General features: G+C 47.0%; 1 protein-coding gene across 1 annotated transcript in view; it reads right to left on the reverse strand.

Moving 5' to 3' along the window:
• The window catches only part of JARID2 (jumonji and AT-rich interaction domain containing 2), a 280,348-nt gene that overhangs the window by 22,296 nt on the left and 243,141 nt on the right, over positions 1-14,911 (reverse strand). Inside the window, exons 9-11 of the mRNA XM_060244252.1 lie at positions 10,757-10,849; positions 3,538-3,656; positions 1,183-1,253 (exon numbers count right to left, since the gene is read on the reverse strand). Of these exons, the coding sequence (XP_060100235.1) occupies positions 1,183-1,253; positions 3,538-3,656; positions 10,757-10,849 (283 nt within the window). The remainder of the gene's footprint in view (positions 1-1,182; positions 1,254-3,537; positions 3,657-10,756; positions 10,850-14,911) is intronic.

A 14,911-nucleotide genomic window follows, 5' to 3' on the forward strand; every position in this document is an offset into this window, starting at 1 on the left:
ACTCTCCCAGATAAGAGTCCGCACACTTAACCACTACACTGAACTGGCTCTCACAAAAATGCCCTGATGTACGTGGTTGCCTGGACTCCACACTTTACCCACCGCCTCTGTATTCCCTTTCATTTTCATCATTATATAAAAGGACTGGGATGGTGGCTCAGGGGTAGAGCATCTGCTTGGTAAGCAGAAGGTCCCAGGTTCGATCCCCGGCATCTCCAACTAAAAGGGTCCAGGCAAGTAGGCATGAAAAACCTCAGACTGAGACCCTGGAGAGCTTCATAAGAGGGAGGGACGGTGGTTCAGTGGTAGAGCATCTGCCTGGTAAACAGAAGATCCCAGATTCAATCCCCGGCACCTCCAACTAAAAGGGTCCAGGCAAGTAGGCGTGAAAAACCTCAGCTGGACACCCTGGAGAGCTGCTGCCAGTCTGAGAAGACAAGACTGACTTTGATGGACCAAAGAGTGTCTGATTCAATAGAAGGCAGCTTCATATGTTCATAGATTCATGTGGGTAACTGTGTTATTTGGGAGGGACGGTGGCTCAGTGGTAGAGCATCTGCTTGATAAGCAGAAGGTCCCAGGTTCAATCTCTGGCATCTCCAACTAAAAGGGTCCAGGAAAGTAGGCGTGAAAAACCTCAGCCTGAGACCCTGGAGAGCTTCATAAGAGGGAGGGACAGTGGTTCAGTGGTAGAGCATCTGCCTGGTAAACAGAAGGTTCCAGGTTCAATCCCCGGCACCTCCAACTAAAAGGGTCCTGGCAAATAGGTGTGAAAACCCTCAGCTTGAGACCATGGAGAGCCGCTGCCAGTCTGAGTAGACAAGACTGACTTTGATGGACCGAGAGTCTGATTCAGTACAAGGCAGCTTCCTATGTTCATTGTGTTTTTTGCATTTTGGCTGAGACGAGCAAAAATGTGCCTTTTCGAGATGAAGGGTGCCCATATGTGCGGAATGAATTGGTCAACAGGCAACAGTCGCAAAAAAAAAAGGATGATAATAAATACTGCCAGGATGCAAAAGCTTAGTGAATATTAATTCATTCTTAAAACATGGCTACAGACATACGCCTGGCTCCAGGGAAGCAGCAAAAACATGATTCATTCAAGACGCTGTTTGAACTGCACGACAGAGAGAGCGCCTGTCTGTCAATAGGAACGGGGAGGAAAGAGATCTGCCTTACCAGGCACAGCACCCAGATGTCGCAGGATGGATCCCGTGTTATTCGGAAGGACTGTCAGGTTCCACCCGTGCCTGTGGGGGTTCGGGGATACAAGTCATAACAAAGCAAACATTGAAACACCAAAATCAGCTGCCACATATATTGCCTTGGGGAGGGTGTGGATGCCAGACTGCGGGACGGGGCTGGAGCCAAACCGGAGGAAGGGGGGAAACTAGCCCTCCTTAGGGATATGCCTGACTTCTTCCCTGAATTTTTCAAGCTCTCATTCAAGAACAAAGTTTTCCTCCAGCCTTTCTGCCTTGCAGAGAAAAAACATGCAGGCATATTCTACCCGGTTCCTCAGTAACTCTGTTCCCATCTTTCAGTGATCGTAATGACAGCAGTTTTTTGTTTCCCACGGGAGGGGACAGATGACTGTCCAGCACTCAGCCTGTCTGTTCCAATTTCATTAGAACCTTCTCATTAAAACAACTGTAAACATATTGAGAGTTTTGTATTTTGTACTGCTACCCTATGAAACATCTGTGCAATGCCTCACTCCATTCTAATAACTCTGTGTGTGTGTGGGCGCGCGTGTGTAAGTGCATCGCACACTTGCAAAACAACCAGGAGCCGTAATTCAGTAGCTCGGACAGTTGCCTATCTGGGGGTAACTCTGGCTCTCCAATAGCTGTGTGGAGAAGGAGAAATTTTGGCAGGTGCCAACTGTTTTCATAGGGCCCCAGCTGCCATGGATTAAGCCTGTAAGCTGCTACCACATGGATATTAGCAGTCTGTTTCCACCCAAATGAGGCTGTGGCCAAGTCACAAAAACAAACAGCCCACCCTCCCCACATCCCCCCCCCCAAATACTGGAACTTTGGCTGAGCTAGCGCAATATTCCACCACCCCACTGTCCCTGCCTCAGGAATACATACAGAAAATTTAAGGGCATGTGGAACTAAAGCTTGGGAAAGGCCTTGCCTGTAGTCCACTAGTTTTAGCAAAGGAAGACTGGTGTGTATGTGTGCAATCTCACGCTCATGTGGGCTCTAGAAATTTCCATGGCTAACAAATGCATGCACGTTTCCCAGTGTGGGAGTCTGCAAAAGATACAAAAATGAACTAACCCCCCCCCCAGGTTTGTGTTTTCTTAAAGACCTGTTCCTCATAGCATGGAACTCATGTTCGTTTGTTTGTTTGTTTTTCAATTGCTTCTTTGCAATGTGTGAAAATATACAATTCTAGGGTTTGTGCTGATATAGCCTGCTTTTAAGTTAGAAGTGCTAAAAAGCATAAACAACAACAACTATAAAAGTCTGTGGGGTAGCCTTGGAGTGGCTTATCTCGTTTCTCCATGGATGGGGAACGAGGGTGGCGCTAGGAGAGCGAGTATCACCCTGATGCCCTTTGGTGTGTGGGGGTCCCCAAAGGGGCTATCCTCTCTCTGATGTTGTTTAACATCTATATGTGCTCTCTTGCCCAGCTGGGGCAGAGTTTCAAGCTGAGTTGTCCCCAGTATGCTGATGACACCCAGCTGTATCTATCGATGGATGGCCAGCCTGACACCGTTCCACCAAATCTGACTGAGGGATTGGAAGCCATGGTTGGATGCAGGGCTTTTTTCTGTAGCAGGAACTCCTTTGCATATTAGGCTACACGCCCTGAGGTAGCCAATCCTCCTGGAGCTTACAGTAGGTCCTGTACTAAAAGTCCTGTAAGCTCTCAGAGGACTGGCTACAACAGGGGTGTGTGGCCTAATATGTAAATGAGTTCCTGCTACCAAAAAAAGCCCTGGTTGGATGGCTCCAACGGAGATGGCTGAAACAGAATCCACTGAAGATGGAGGTCCTGTGGCTGGGTGGGGGTGACCCAATTCCCAGCTCTTGATAATGTGCCACTATCACTGGCACCAGCTGTTAAGAGTTGGGGGTACTTCTGGATCTATGGTTGCCCAGATTGCAAATGTTGCTAGGCTGCCATTTCTCCAACTCCGTCAAGTCGTGCAACTGGACCCCTGCTTCTCTCACTGTGTGACTGAAGGTAAGCTGCAGCATTACTGTGGTACTGCAGGGGTCCCCAGCATTGTCCTGTGGGTACCATGACAACCATCAACACTTTTCCTGGTGCCTGTCAAGTGTTTTTAGAAAGTGGGGTGGGGCCGGGTGGAGTTTTTGCCCAGCAACCCTGCAGATGCAGCATCCATTCTGTGAGTGGCTCTGCCTCCGGCGGCAGCCATTTTGTGGCAGCACCCATCACCCTGTGTCAGAATTCCAAAGGTGCCCACAGGCTCAAAAAGGTTGGGGAGCCTTGCTCTCCTGAGCAGAGTGGATGTAAACATTCAGCACAGATCTAATTAGCACCACCAAACATTACCTTGAGAATGGTTCCGATTTCCCCACAGGAAAGCCACTCCCATGGGTGTTGGTATCCACTTTCCCACAGTGCACTGCTACATGGGAATCCTTCTGTTCCACTAACCTCCAATACTCTTGCTATAGCAAAAAGAAAAAAAAAGGAGAACGAGCTAACCATTTTTTATTAGAGCTGAACACAATCCCTCAAGTATTTCCTCCCACTCCGAAGCCAAATATAATTTCCTTAACACCATTCTAAAGTCCTTTCTTTCAAAACTCAGGACCCAGAACTTCACAAACCATAATAAAGGAATGCAGCAAAATTCATTTAGAAAAGTAACTAGGGAATGCTTTTATTTTTATAACCCAGTTCCTCTGACATATAGTAAGTTGTTTCTTTCCATTTGGCACTGTTAGCATTACAAGGTCTTGGGGAAAATATGCATGATTAAAAACCAACTTCAGCATTTAAAACTATGGGAGAGTATAAACAAACTTGTAATAGGGAGCAGAAGTTATACAGTTGGAGCTCCAAAAAGTTTTTGACAAAGTTCCTCACCAAAACCTTCCGAGTAAACTTGGCAGTCACGTGAAAAGATGATGGGTTTGAACTGTGGTTCCCCAGCTTTTTAGTATGGTGGCCAGCAAGTCCAAATTTACCTGGTATGGTGGCCCCCACTTAATGCACAAATCACAAGGCATGCACAATAAAAATCCAAAAGAGAGCCAGTTTAGTGGTTAAGTGTGTGGTGCAGTGGTTAAGTGTGTGGACTTATCTGGCGGCGGCCGAGGAGCTCTAGTGTTAGTGCTCCTCGAATAACAGCTCCTATTGCCGTACGAGCTATGCTATACTTCCTCAATTTCCTATGCTGAATGATATGCTGTTGAGGGAGGCGAGTGGCGATTTTCGAACGTTTTCACCCCACCTTTCCCTCGGAAAAAAAAAAAGTAAACATTACCAGCGGTGCCGGGTCGGAGTGGAGGATGGCGGCGGGCAGCGTGGTTTGCAGCGAGCCGTGCTTCGAGCCGTTGGAGGTGCGGGACGGGCGTGGGCTGTGTGCTGGGCGTGACCAAGGACTGGGGAGCTGAGTGGGAGCGAGAGCCGGAGGACACCAACGGGAGGCCAGTGGTGGTGGCGGTGATACCGGACGAGCTAGTGGGAGTGATGGTTGAGTTTGGGGAGAGGGACGAGGCAAAGTACCAAGGCGGCTGAGGCTGCCGATGGGACGACTGCCTCTGACTTCCTACCCATTCCCCCCCCCTCCGTGTGTGGGCGACTGTGGATGAGGAGCCGGAAAGATCAGTGACGAGTGGTGCGAGAAGGCTGGAAAAACGCCTGGGGGGCTGAGTTATTGGCAGGCTGGTAGGACGCCTGGGATCTCCAGGGCTCCTGAGGGCAGCAGCTGTGTGACTGGAGGGGCACAGGGAGGCTGGCACCCCCCCTGGGCCCCTGAGGTTGCGCAGTGGGTTGCCCTAGACCTGCCAGACAGCTCGACAGCCCCGGCAGAAGAACACTGGTACCTCTTGACTACCGCCCCAAGATTAAGAACGTGTTCCCCATGGATACCGGCACGCCCAAGAATACGAATAAGAACACTGCACTTTACAGGCACCAACACTTTAAACTATTGCACTTTATTCAGCTTGTTTACATCTCCCCTGTTTCAACCCTTTACCCCTAGTGCATCTAAAACTGCCAATTTTAATAATAATATGGACTGTGGATTTTAACTTATTGGTTATTTAAATTAGATTGCTGGTTATTAATTAGCTAAACTGAGGAAATTTTATCTGAGGCAAATTAATTAGGAAGAGTATTGATCAGGAGGGTTTTAAGGAGCCTGTAGAGTTAATTAATTATTTTTTTAGCTAATGATTTAATGGGAAGATTTGGGGTGGGGCTTTTAATTAAATAACTATTAGATAGATTGGCAGGTTATTGATAGATTGGCTGGGGAGAGGAGGGTTGAGGAGGGAGCAGCCTCAACTATTTCACCGGTTCTGGTGGACACCAGCAGGAAATGACTGGCCTGGGGATTCCAATACTCCTGGGGAGGGGAAGGTATGACAGTGGGACCAGGTGGAATTATAAGGGAAGGAGGCCGAGACATGACAGTGCTCGACCCCCTTCCAGCCTGCGTCCCATCCCGACGGTGGTAGGTAGTACGGACAGGTTAAATTACTCACCTCCGTCACTGGTGTTATGCAATGCCAGGTCCATAAATAATAAGATCTCTACCCTTCGGGAGTTCCTGCTCGAACAGGATATGGACCTGGCATGTGTGACCGAGACTTGGGTGCGTGATGGGGAGACCGTAGCTCTCTCCCAGCTGGCTCCCCCAGGATTCTCGGTCTTTCACCAGTCTCGGACTAGCGGGCGGGGGGGGGGGGAGAAGTGGCTCTACTCATACGAGAGGCTTACTTCTTCCGGGCTCTCCCGGCCCCAGAGATTAAGGGCATTGAATGTGCCGGTCTGGCATGGGACGTTGGGGAGGGGTTGGCGGTTTGGCAAATTGTTACAACGCCCACCCACCAGGAGGGGCACACGTTAGACTTGATCTTCGCGGCGGGAATTTTAGTGGACGATATTACTGCCCAAGCAGTGCCATGGTCGGACCACTACGCTCTCAAGGCTCGTGTGGATGTTCCACCCCAAGCCCGTTTAGGCGGCGAGCATATTTTAGCTCGCCCGCGGAGCCAGATGGACCCCGAACGGTTCCAGATGGCTCTACGGGATCCCTGGCCCTCTGGCAATTCCCTGGATGACCTGGTGGAGTCTTGGAATGATAGGCTCTCCAGGGCCATCGACGAGATCGCACCTAGACGTCCTCTGCGCCCTCGCCTAAAGCTAGCACCTTGGTATAACCAGGAGTTGCGGCAATTAAAGCGAGGACTCAGACGACTAGAGAGGCAATGGCGGTGTACTCGAGATGAAGTGACTAGAACATCTTATAGAGAATGTATGAAGTCCTATGAGATGGCAGTCAAAGCCACAAAAAAAACATACTTTGCGGCTAAGACTGCGTCTGCAATTTCGTGCCCGGCACAATTGTTCAACACAATTCGGACTCTTACAACGCTGCCACAGGGCAGTCCAAATTCTAATCAATTGGAAATTGGCTGTGAGGCTTTTGCGAATTTTTTTGCAGATAAAGTCGCGTCGCTCCGCCGTGACTTTCCTGCTATATTGGAGACAGTATGTGAACCTGAGGCTCCTTGCCTGTCTTCAGACTGTGTCTTGGATGGTTTCAATGTTCTCAGGCTGGAGGAAGTTGACAGGATCCTCTTGTCTGCACGCCCTACAACTTGCAATTTGGACCCTTGCCCCTCCTGGCTTATTAAAACCTGCCAGAGGGAACTTAGGTATCCTGTACGGGATATCATAAATAGATTCCTGATGGAAGGGCATTTTCCAGCACCTCTTAAAGAGGCAGTGATCCGCCGCCTCTGAAAAAAACAACATCAGATCCGGCCGAATTGGCACACTATTGGCCGGTCTCGAATTTACCCTTTTTGGGTAAACTTATTGAGAGGGCAGTGGCGTTGCAATTACAGAGTTTCCTGGAGGATGCTTCCGTTCTTGATCCCCATCAGTCGGGCTTTCGTCCGGGTCATGGGATGGAGACAGTGCTGGTTGCCCTGGTGGATGATCTTCAGCGGCATCTGGATCGAGGCGGCTCGGCGGTACTGATGCTGTTAGACCTATCGGCAGCGTTCGATACGGTCGACCATCGGTTGCTGACTTGCCGTCTCGCCGACGTGGGGATACAGGGGTTGGCTTTACAATGGCTTACCTCTTTCTCAATGGTCGGGGACAAAAGGTGGCAATTGGGAATGAATTGTCCCGGAGGCGCCCGCTCGATTGCGGGGTGCCTTAGGGGGCAGTACTTTCCCCGATGTTGTTCAACATCTACATGCGCCCCCTTGCCCAGATTGCCCGGAGATATGGGCTGGGCTACCACCAGTACGCTGATTACACCCAGCTCTATCTACTCATGGACGGACGGCCTGCCTGTGTCCCAGAAAATCTGGACCTGGCGTTGCAGGCCATGTCTAGATGGCTCAGGCTGAGCGGATTGAAACTAAATCCAGCGAAGACAGAGGTCCTTTGCTTAGGTCGCCGTGGTCCGGGGGGGGGGGGGAGATTCCCTTTACCAGCCCTTGATGGTGTGCCTCTGACAGCGGCGCACAGGGTCAGGAGCTTGGGGGTACTATTGGAGCCTACTTTAACTATGGAGGCCCGAATAGCAGCCACTGCCAAGTCTGCATTCTTTCACCTTAGGTGAGCAAAGCAGTTGGCCCCTTTCCTGGAGGACGGTGATCTGGCAACAGTGATCCATGCAACGGTCACCTCGAGGTTGGACTACTGTAATGCCCTCTACATGGGGCTGTCCCTGTGCCGAACCCGGAAGTTGAAGCTAGTGCAGAACGCCGCCACCTGGTTGTTATTAGGGCTCCCTAGGCGGGAGCACATTAAGCTGGGGCTTCGGGGACTGCATTGGCTGCCGATAACATACCGAGTTCGGTACAAGGTGCTGGTTATTACCTATAAAGCCCTTTATGGCCTAGGACTTGCCTACCTTAGGGACCGTCTCTCCCCATATGTTCCCCAGATTGGGTTTTCAGAATCTCCTTACAATCCCCGGGCCAAAGGAGGCCCGTCTGAAATCAACTAGGGACAGGGCCTTTTCGATCACAGCCCCCTGCTGGTGGAACCAGTTGCCGGAGGAGGTGAGGGCCCTGCGGAACCTTGGGCAGTTCCGCAGGGCCTGTAAGACAGTCCTCTTCCGGTTGGCATACAACTGACTGATATCTGAACATCAGAATATTTGAACATCAGAATAGCTGAATAGCTGAATTTTTAAGGAAGACTTAGCATGGCATACTGATAATTGTGTTTTTACTCTATTTTATTGTATAAATTATTAATGTATTTTAAAATGATTTATTGTTAGAATTTTGTGTTGTGAGCCGCCCTGAGCCCGCTTCGGTGGGGTAGGGCGGGATATTAATCAAAATAAATAAATAAATCTGGGAGAACCAGGTTTGATTCCCCACTCCTCCACTTACAGCTGCTGGAATGGACTTGGGTCAGCCATAGCTATCGCAGGAGTTGTCCTTGAAAGGGCAGCTGCTGTGGCAGCCCTCTCAGCCCCACCCACCTCATAGGGTGTCTGTTGCGGGGGGAGAATATATAGGAGATTGTAAGCCGCTCTGAGTCTCTGATTCAGAGAGAAGGGTGAGGCAGAACCTGCCATTTTAGTCATTCTGTAGTTTTAGATGTTATATATTTAAATTGGCCTTTTATTGTTTTTATCGTTGATTGTTTTTATGATGTAACCTGCCCTGAGCCTGTCCTATGGGAAGGGCAGGCTAAAAATCGAATTAAATCAATCAGTCAATCTGTATTCTTCTTCTTCTTCTTCTTCTTCTTCTTCTTCTTCTTCTTCTTCTTCTTCTTCTTCTTCTTCTTCTTCTTCTTCTTCTTCTTCTTCTTCTTCTTCTTCTTCTTCTTCTTCTTCTTCTTCTTCAAAAGCCACTTTCATAGGCTTCCCTGTCACTTTTTGAACTTGGGACCCTCAGGTTGGGAAACTGGGCTAACAAACAAGATGGAGAAATGGTTAAATAAATAATCTTTTTTTAAGGAAAAAGAAATGGCCAGTTTCACAATGGAGCAAAACAAAGCACAGGACTCTCAACAAGGACCTCTTTGGAGCCTGGTGCTATTTAACTTTTTCATAAACAATGCACAATCAAGGGCAAGCAACAGTGAAGTGACCAAGTTTGCACAGGACACCAATGCTGTTATTCAGAACAGTGAATCCCCAAGAAGCAAAGAGCTCTAAAAATGATCTGTCAGGACTGGCAAAAGGGCAACAAAATGGTAAATGAGATTCATTGTAAGCTAAGGGAAAAACAACCCCCATTTTAAAAAATGTATCCACAGAAACTTCCAGCCATTCAGCCATCCCTTGCAGTCTGCTGCTGCTTTCAGGAGAGAGTGTTCCAGCTGCAGCTACTCATTTCCACCCTCTTCTGGGCCCTGGAGGAATGGGCTCACACTTCTCTTGTCTGAGACCTTATATATATATATTGGCCACTGTGTGACACAGAGTGTTGAACTGGATGGGCCATTGGCCTGATCCAACATGGCTTCTCTTATGTTCTTATATTTGAGATATTTGCATGAGAATATTTATTATCAGGGGTGGAATTCCAGCGAGAGCTCATTTGCATATTAGGCCACACACCCCTGATGTAGCCAATACTCCAAGAGTTTACAAGGTTTTGTAAGCTCTTGAAGGATTGGCTACATCAGGGGTGTGTGGCCTAATACACAAAGGAGCTCCTGCTAGAATTCCACCCCTATTTATTACACTGTTTTGCTGGTCATTGGTGACTTACAAGGAGGAGGAGGAGATTGGATTTATAGGAGTCTCAGAGTGGCTTACAGTCACCTTTCCCTTCTCCTTCCCACAACAGACACCCTGTGAGGTAGGTGGAGCTGAGAGAGCTCTGACAGAAATTGCACTTGAGCAGAACAGCTCTGACAGAGTTATGACTGACCCAATGTCACCCAGCACCTGCACATGGAGGAGTGGTTTTCCCAGATAAGAGTCTGCGCACTTAACCACTACACCAAACTGGCTCTCAGAGGAATAGAAACATTTCAAAAATATATATATAATAAAATCCAAACACCATATAGGAAAGGTGCATGTCAGAGGAAATTCTGGACTAAGGATTATTAAGACATAGACTGAAAAAAACCGTATGTATTGTGCTACTGCATTTGGAATACTGTGTATAGTATCGGTCACTCCATCTCAAAAAAAGATATTCCAGATCTGAGAAAAGGTACAGCCAGCTAGGCTACCTCTTATTATACTCAGAGCAATAGATGATAGGATCTGTTCACTTGTTGCAAGAAAACAGAAGACGACCGCAGATTTCTCTGAATCAAAGTCTCAGAGCGGCTTATGATCTTTATTTTCTTCCCCCACAACAGGCACCCTGTGAGGTGGGTGGGGCTGAGAGAGCTCTCACAGAAGCTGCCCTTTCAAGGACAACTCCTACAAGAGCTCTGGCTGACCCAAGGCCATTCCAGCAGCTGCAAGTGGAGGAGTGGGGAATCAAACCTGGTTCTCCCAAAAAAGAGTCTGCACACTTAACCACTGCACCAAACAGCTTTTGTTAGCCAGTTGAAAGACCTTCCCTAGTTTTAGGGGACCCCTCACCTCTATTTCAGCTGCTGTGGGCTCCTTGCTGAAGCACATGTTCATGACGTTCCTTGCTGTTCGATAAAAGGCTGTTAACGAAACAGACCTTCCCTGCAAACCAAAAGGAAAAGAAAAAGGAACAGAATATTGTAATTGCTATTTTTTTACACATTCCCCTAACTTCTAAAAATATGAAATACTGGAAATGAGCGCCCAGGAAAAACTGTGGATGCACATTTATTTATTTATTTAGAATTTATATCCCACCCTTCCCACGAGTGGCTCACATGAAAGCTTATATCCAGAATCAAACTTTCATAGATCTTAAAGGTGCTGCTGGACTCAAAATTTAGGGGAAAAGAGGCATGCAACCTGATGTCAATGACTTCTTGTTCTGTACATTATGTGCCCCTTTCACAGTTCCTAATATCTATTGTAGGGGCAGCTTAGCGGACTGGTATGCTGGAATAATAATTTGAGTAATAATAATACTTGAATAATAAAATCTAAACATTGATGGCGTTGGTAGTATCCGCCATCTTTAATACACTTTTAATACATCAAGGGCGCGGTCACATGTAGCATTAGTTTCGACACAGCTCCGTCTGGCTGACGGATTAAATGTGTTTGTTCAGACATCCACATCTGGCAATCGAGCATCATCTGGCGTCATCCAGGCTTGCTACGCATGAATGGCGCATTAATTTGACAGCACATAAAGTCCGGCCCTTTTGCAAAACAGCGGCACAGGATCGGCTTTTTGTTGTTTGGACAGCTCACGTGCAATACTGCCTCTCACCATTTTTTTCAAAGAAAGCCCCAGCAGACATGCGCATTGCCAGATCATCCGGGAATCTGAGGTGACGCTTCTGCTTCTCCAATCAATACAGGATTGGAGGGGGGGGAACGTTATCCCACTATTCAGAACAGGGGAAAAATTCTTTTTTTTCAATGTGGAGGATTTCAAGATATCATTGTCACTGCCAATTTCTAGGAAAATAATTCCTGGCAGTTCCGTGGTTTGGATCGGCAACGTTAATTCTGGAAACTTTTGCTCTTCCCCCCCCTGCCTCTGAAGAAAGTTTTGATTTCCCAGCTCCAAACAGTTGGGCGCATGTTCAATGGACCCCCTCTCCTCCCAGAAATCACCATCTGATTACGCATGCTCCAAGAAAGGAGCGTGATAGTATTGGATGTCTGATCGCACACAACAGAATGAATCGCATTCTTGGATGCTTGTCTGAACTGCCCTGCATCGAATCAATATTCAGCAGTTCAAATTTGAGCGCTATACACCCGCTTTTAATGGTACGTGTGACCTCACCCCAAGATATCTGATCTAATAGCACCTACCATTGTTTTATCTAATTTTTTATATGCTTTATTTATGATGTACTTGTATTTTTATCTTTTGTCTAATAATATTGGTCTTGTGACCTCTTAATGTGAGCCACCCTGTGCCTGCTTCGGCGGGGAGGGTGGGATACAAGTCAAATTAATAAATAATATGTAGAGGTCCCTTGTAGCCTCTGGGAACTGGATATTCTGAATGACTTGTAAAATAGACGCAGATTATACCACTGCGTGAAAATGCTTGTAAGGGGCTTCCCCTCAGACACAGCTGGGTTTGATTTCATGTTGTTGTGGAAAGGTGGGACGACCCCCCCACACAAACACCTGACCCCCCCCCACCCCCCAAATAGACTATTTCAAGGGTGGAAACAGAAATCATAGCAAAACATCAATTTATGCCTGTTATACAAAGTCAGCAATGATGATGTTTACTCCAGAGAATTCATGAAAGAGCTGAAGGCACGTTAGAAAGGTCAGAAAAATTTCCTCTCGGCTGGGTGAATTTTCAGACCAAATAAGATGATCGACAGCCTTGTTTATGGAGTTCCCAAAAGTAAAAATATTTTATTTGATGTTTAGCCACAGATCATTACGCAGTCACTCAGAATGCTGCAATAATATTAATACTTCTACTAAAAATGGAAACGGAGGGAGACTTGTGATCAAAGTCACGATTACTCAGCCATGCCTTTTCCCTCTTTTGATGGCTGCTGCTGTATAAATTGGCTTCCAATCAGATTACAGCATACTGGTTGTTCCAAGCTTGTTGGCTATCAAAGGGGGTGATTGGCTGGCTGCAGAATGATCCATAAAAGTAGTATCCTCAAGGAAACATACAAACTGTAGCACGATGCAGAAAGCTCCACTGATAGTAACTAAAAGCACATAAACAGGTATCTATATTTGACTTTAGATTCCTTTATCTTCAAAGCTCCATCATGACAATTTTCACCTTTATTCAGTAAACATAGGACTAGAATGCATTTTTGTTTGTTTTCCATGAAACAGATTTCTTTGTAACATCTGCACATAAAACATCAGCCTCAGGGGTTTATACTCCCAATGCATATGATGAAATGAGTCAGCTCTGACTTTGTCATCTTAATGGTAAAGATCAGGGGTGGCCAAACTGTGGCTCGGGAGCCACATGTGGCTCTTTCACACATGGTGTGTGGCTCTCGAAGCCCCCACTGCCCCATCAACCAGCTTGGAGAATGCATTTAAAGTTAAAGTTGCTTTCTTTCCACTTCTCTCTCCCCCTCATCTATTTTCCTTCCTTCCTTCCTTCCTCCCTTCCTTCCTTCTTCTGTTCTGCGGCTCTCAGACATCTGATGTTCATGTCTTGTGGCTCTCAAATGTCCAATGTTTATTCTACGTGGCTGGTACTTTAAGCAAGTTTGGTCACCCCTGGTAAAGTTAGTCCCCTGTGCAAGCAGTGGGCCATTACCCGCTCACAAGGTGATGTCACATCAGGAGGCTGGAATAAATGTGTTAATCTTTAAGGAACCACCGGAAGCCTGCTTTATTCTGGATCTCTCAGCTTGTTAGAAACACACATTACAGGATGGAAAATGAGCCACACACAAGTGGAGGAAGTCAGCCTACTGAAAGTCTGAAAAATGATATTACTAGCTATAGAACTGACAACACACACCTTTTTTTGGCGGGGGGGGGGCTTGCTTTATGCGAAAACCACGTCAGACGCCAATTAGACATAAACGAATATTTGTTCCTAGTCAAATTCATAGCTTGGCCTAGTGATTCTACATAAAAGAGTGGCGTCTTGTTAAAAAAATGAACACAAGGCAAATAAGCTATTACATTAAAATGCCCAATGCAGGAGAGAGGCTTACACTCTCTTAAATGTCAGAGTGGCATGCTCTTAAATAAAACGAACAATTTCTTTCATCTCTTAACTGCTCATGTGAACCTTTTATTGGGGCAGTGTAACAAAAAACTTCCTTGAAAAGTGGCATTCAACAGCTGTCAAACTTGTGTCTGTAATTTAGTGCAAACAAAGAATTCTTAACAAATACCAAGAAACAACCGTCTGGATTTCAGTCAGGCAAATCAAGGCAGAAAGGATTCCTTAAAAACGGGTAGCTTCCAAGCCTGACGCTGGTGCTGAAGCCTTCACAGCATTTTAAAAGAAAATATTGATCAGGTTTATCAGAAATAAATTCCCAAGTTTTTCCTTCGGCGTAAAGCACCTTTCAGTCAGAGCTTTTAAACTAACATTTCAGTGCAAAAAACACAAATTCAGAAATTCGCAGTTTTACAGAATTAAAAAATTCCTTAACTGAGGCCCAAGTTTTTCCCCAGGCAATTTCCTGTATGCAACACCATCTTAGCAGAAGATGAACAGAGAGAGAAGGAGAGCTGCAAGCTATAGGAGTTGCCGCAAACTCCTAAAGAGGATCTGGTTGGCAGCAGGCCTCAGATACCTTGGGGCCACAATTGGCAGCAGCCTCCTTGCAAGGGTGGGTGAAGGGAAAATGGGGCCTAGCCAGGAGGAAGGTTGGCCAAGTTCAGCTGACCTCCTACAGAAGCCAACAGGAGGCCAGCAAGTGGCAGGATAAGCAACCAAACACAAGGGGAGAGGATGGGGTGGAGTACTTGGGGGCGGGGGCAAAGTGGAAAGGCTTCTAGCCCCACTTGTGAACCTCCTTTTTTTTTGGTCACTTTGTGACACAGAGTGTTGGACTGGATGGGCCATTGGCCTGATCCAACATGGTTTCTCTTATATACTCCTCCCTCCACTGCCAGACATGGTTGCCTGGAGGGCAGGGTGACTGGATAGTTTAGATGAGAGAGCAGGCT

This window comes from Heteronotia binoei, chromosome 7 (genome assembly GCF_032191835.1).
Source record: "Heteronotia binoei isolate CCM8104 ecotype False Entrance Well chromosome 7, APGP_CSIRO_Hbin_v1, whole genome shotgun sequence".
In the NCBI taxonomy this organism is placed as follows: domain Eukaryota; kingdom Metazoa; phylum Chordata; class Lepidosauria; order Squamata; family Gekkonidae; genus Heteronotia; species Heteronotia binoei.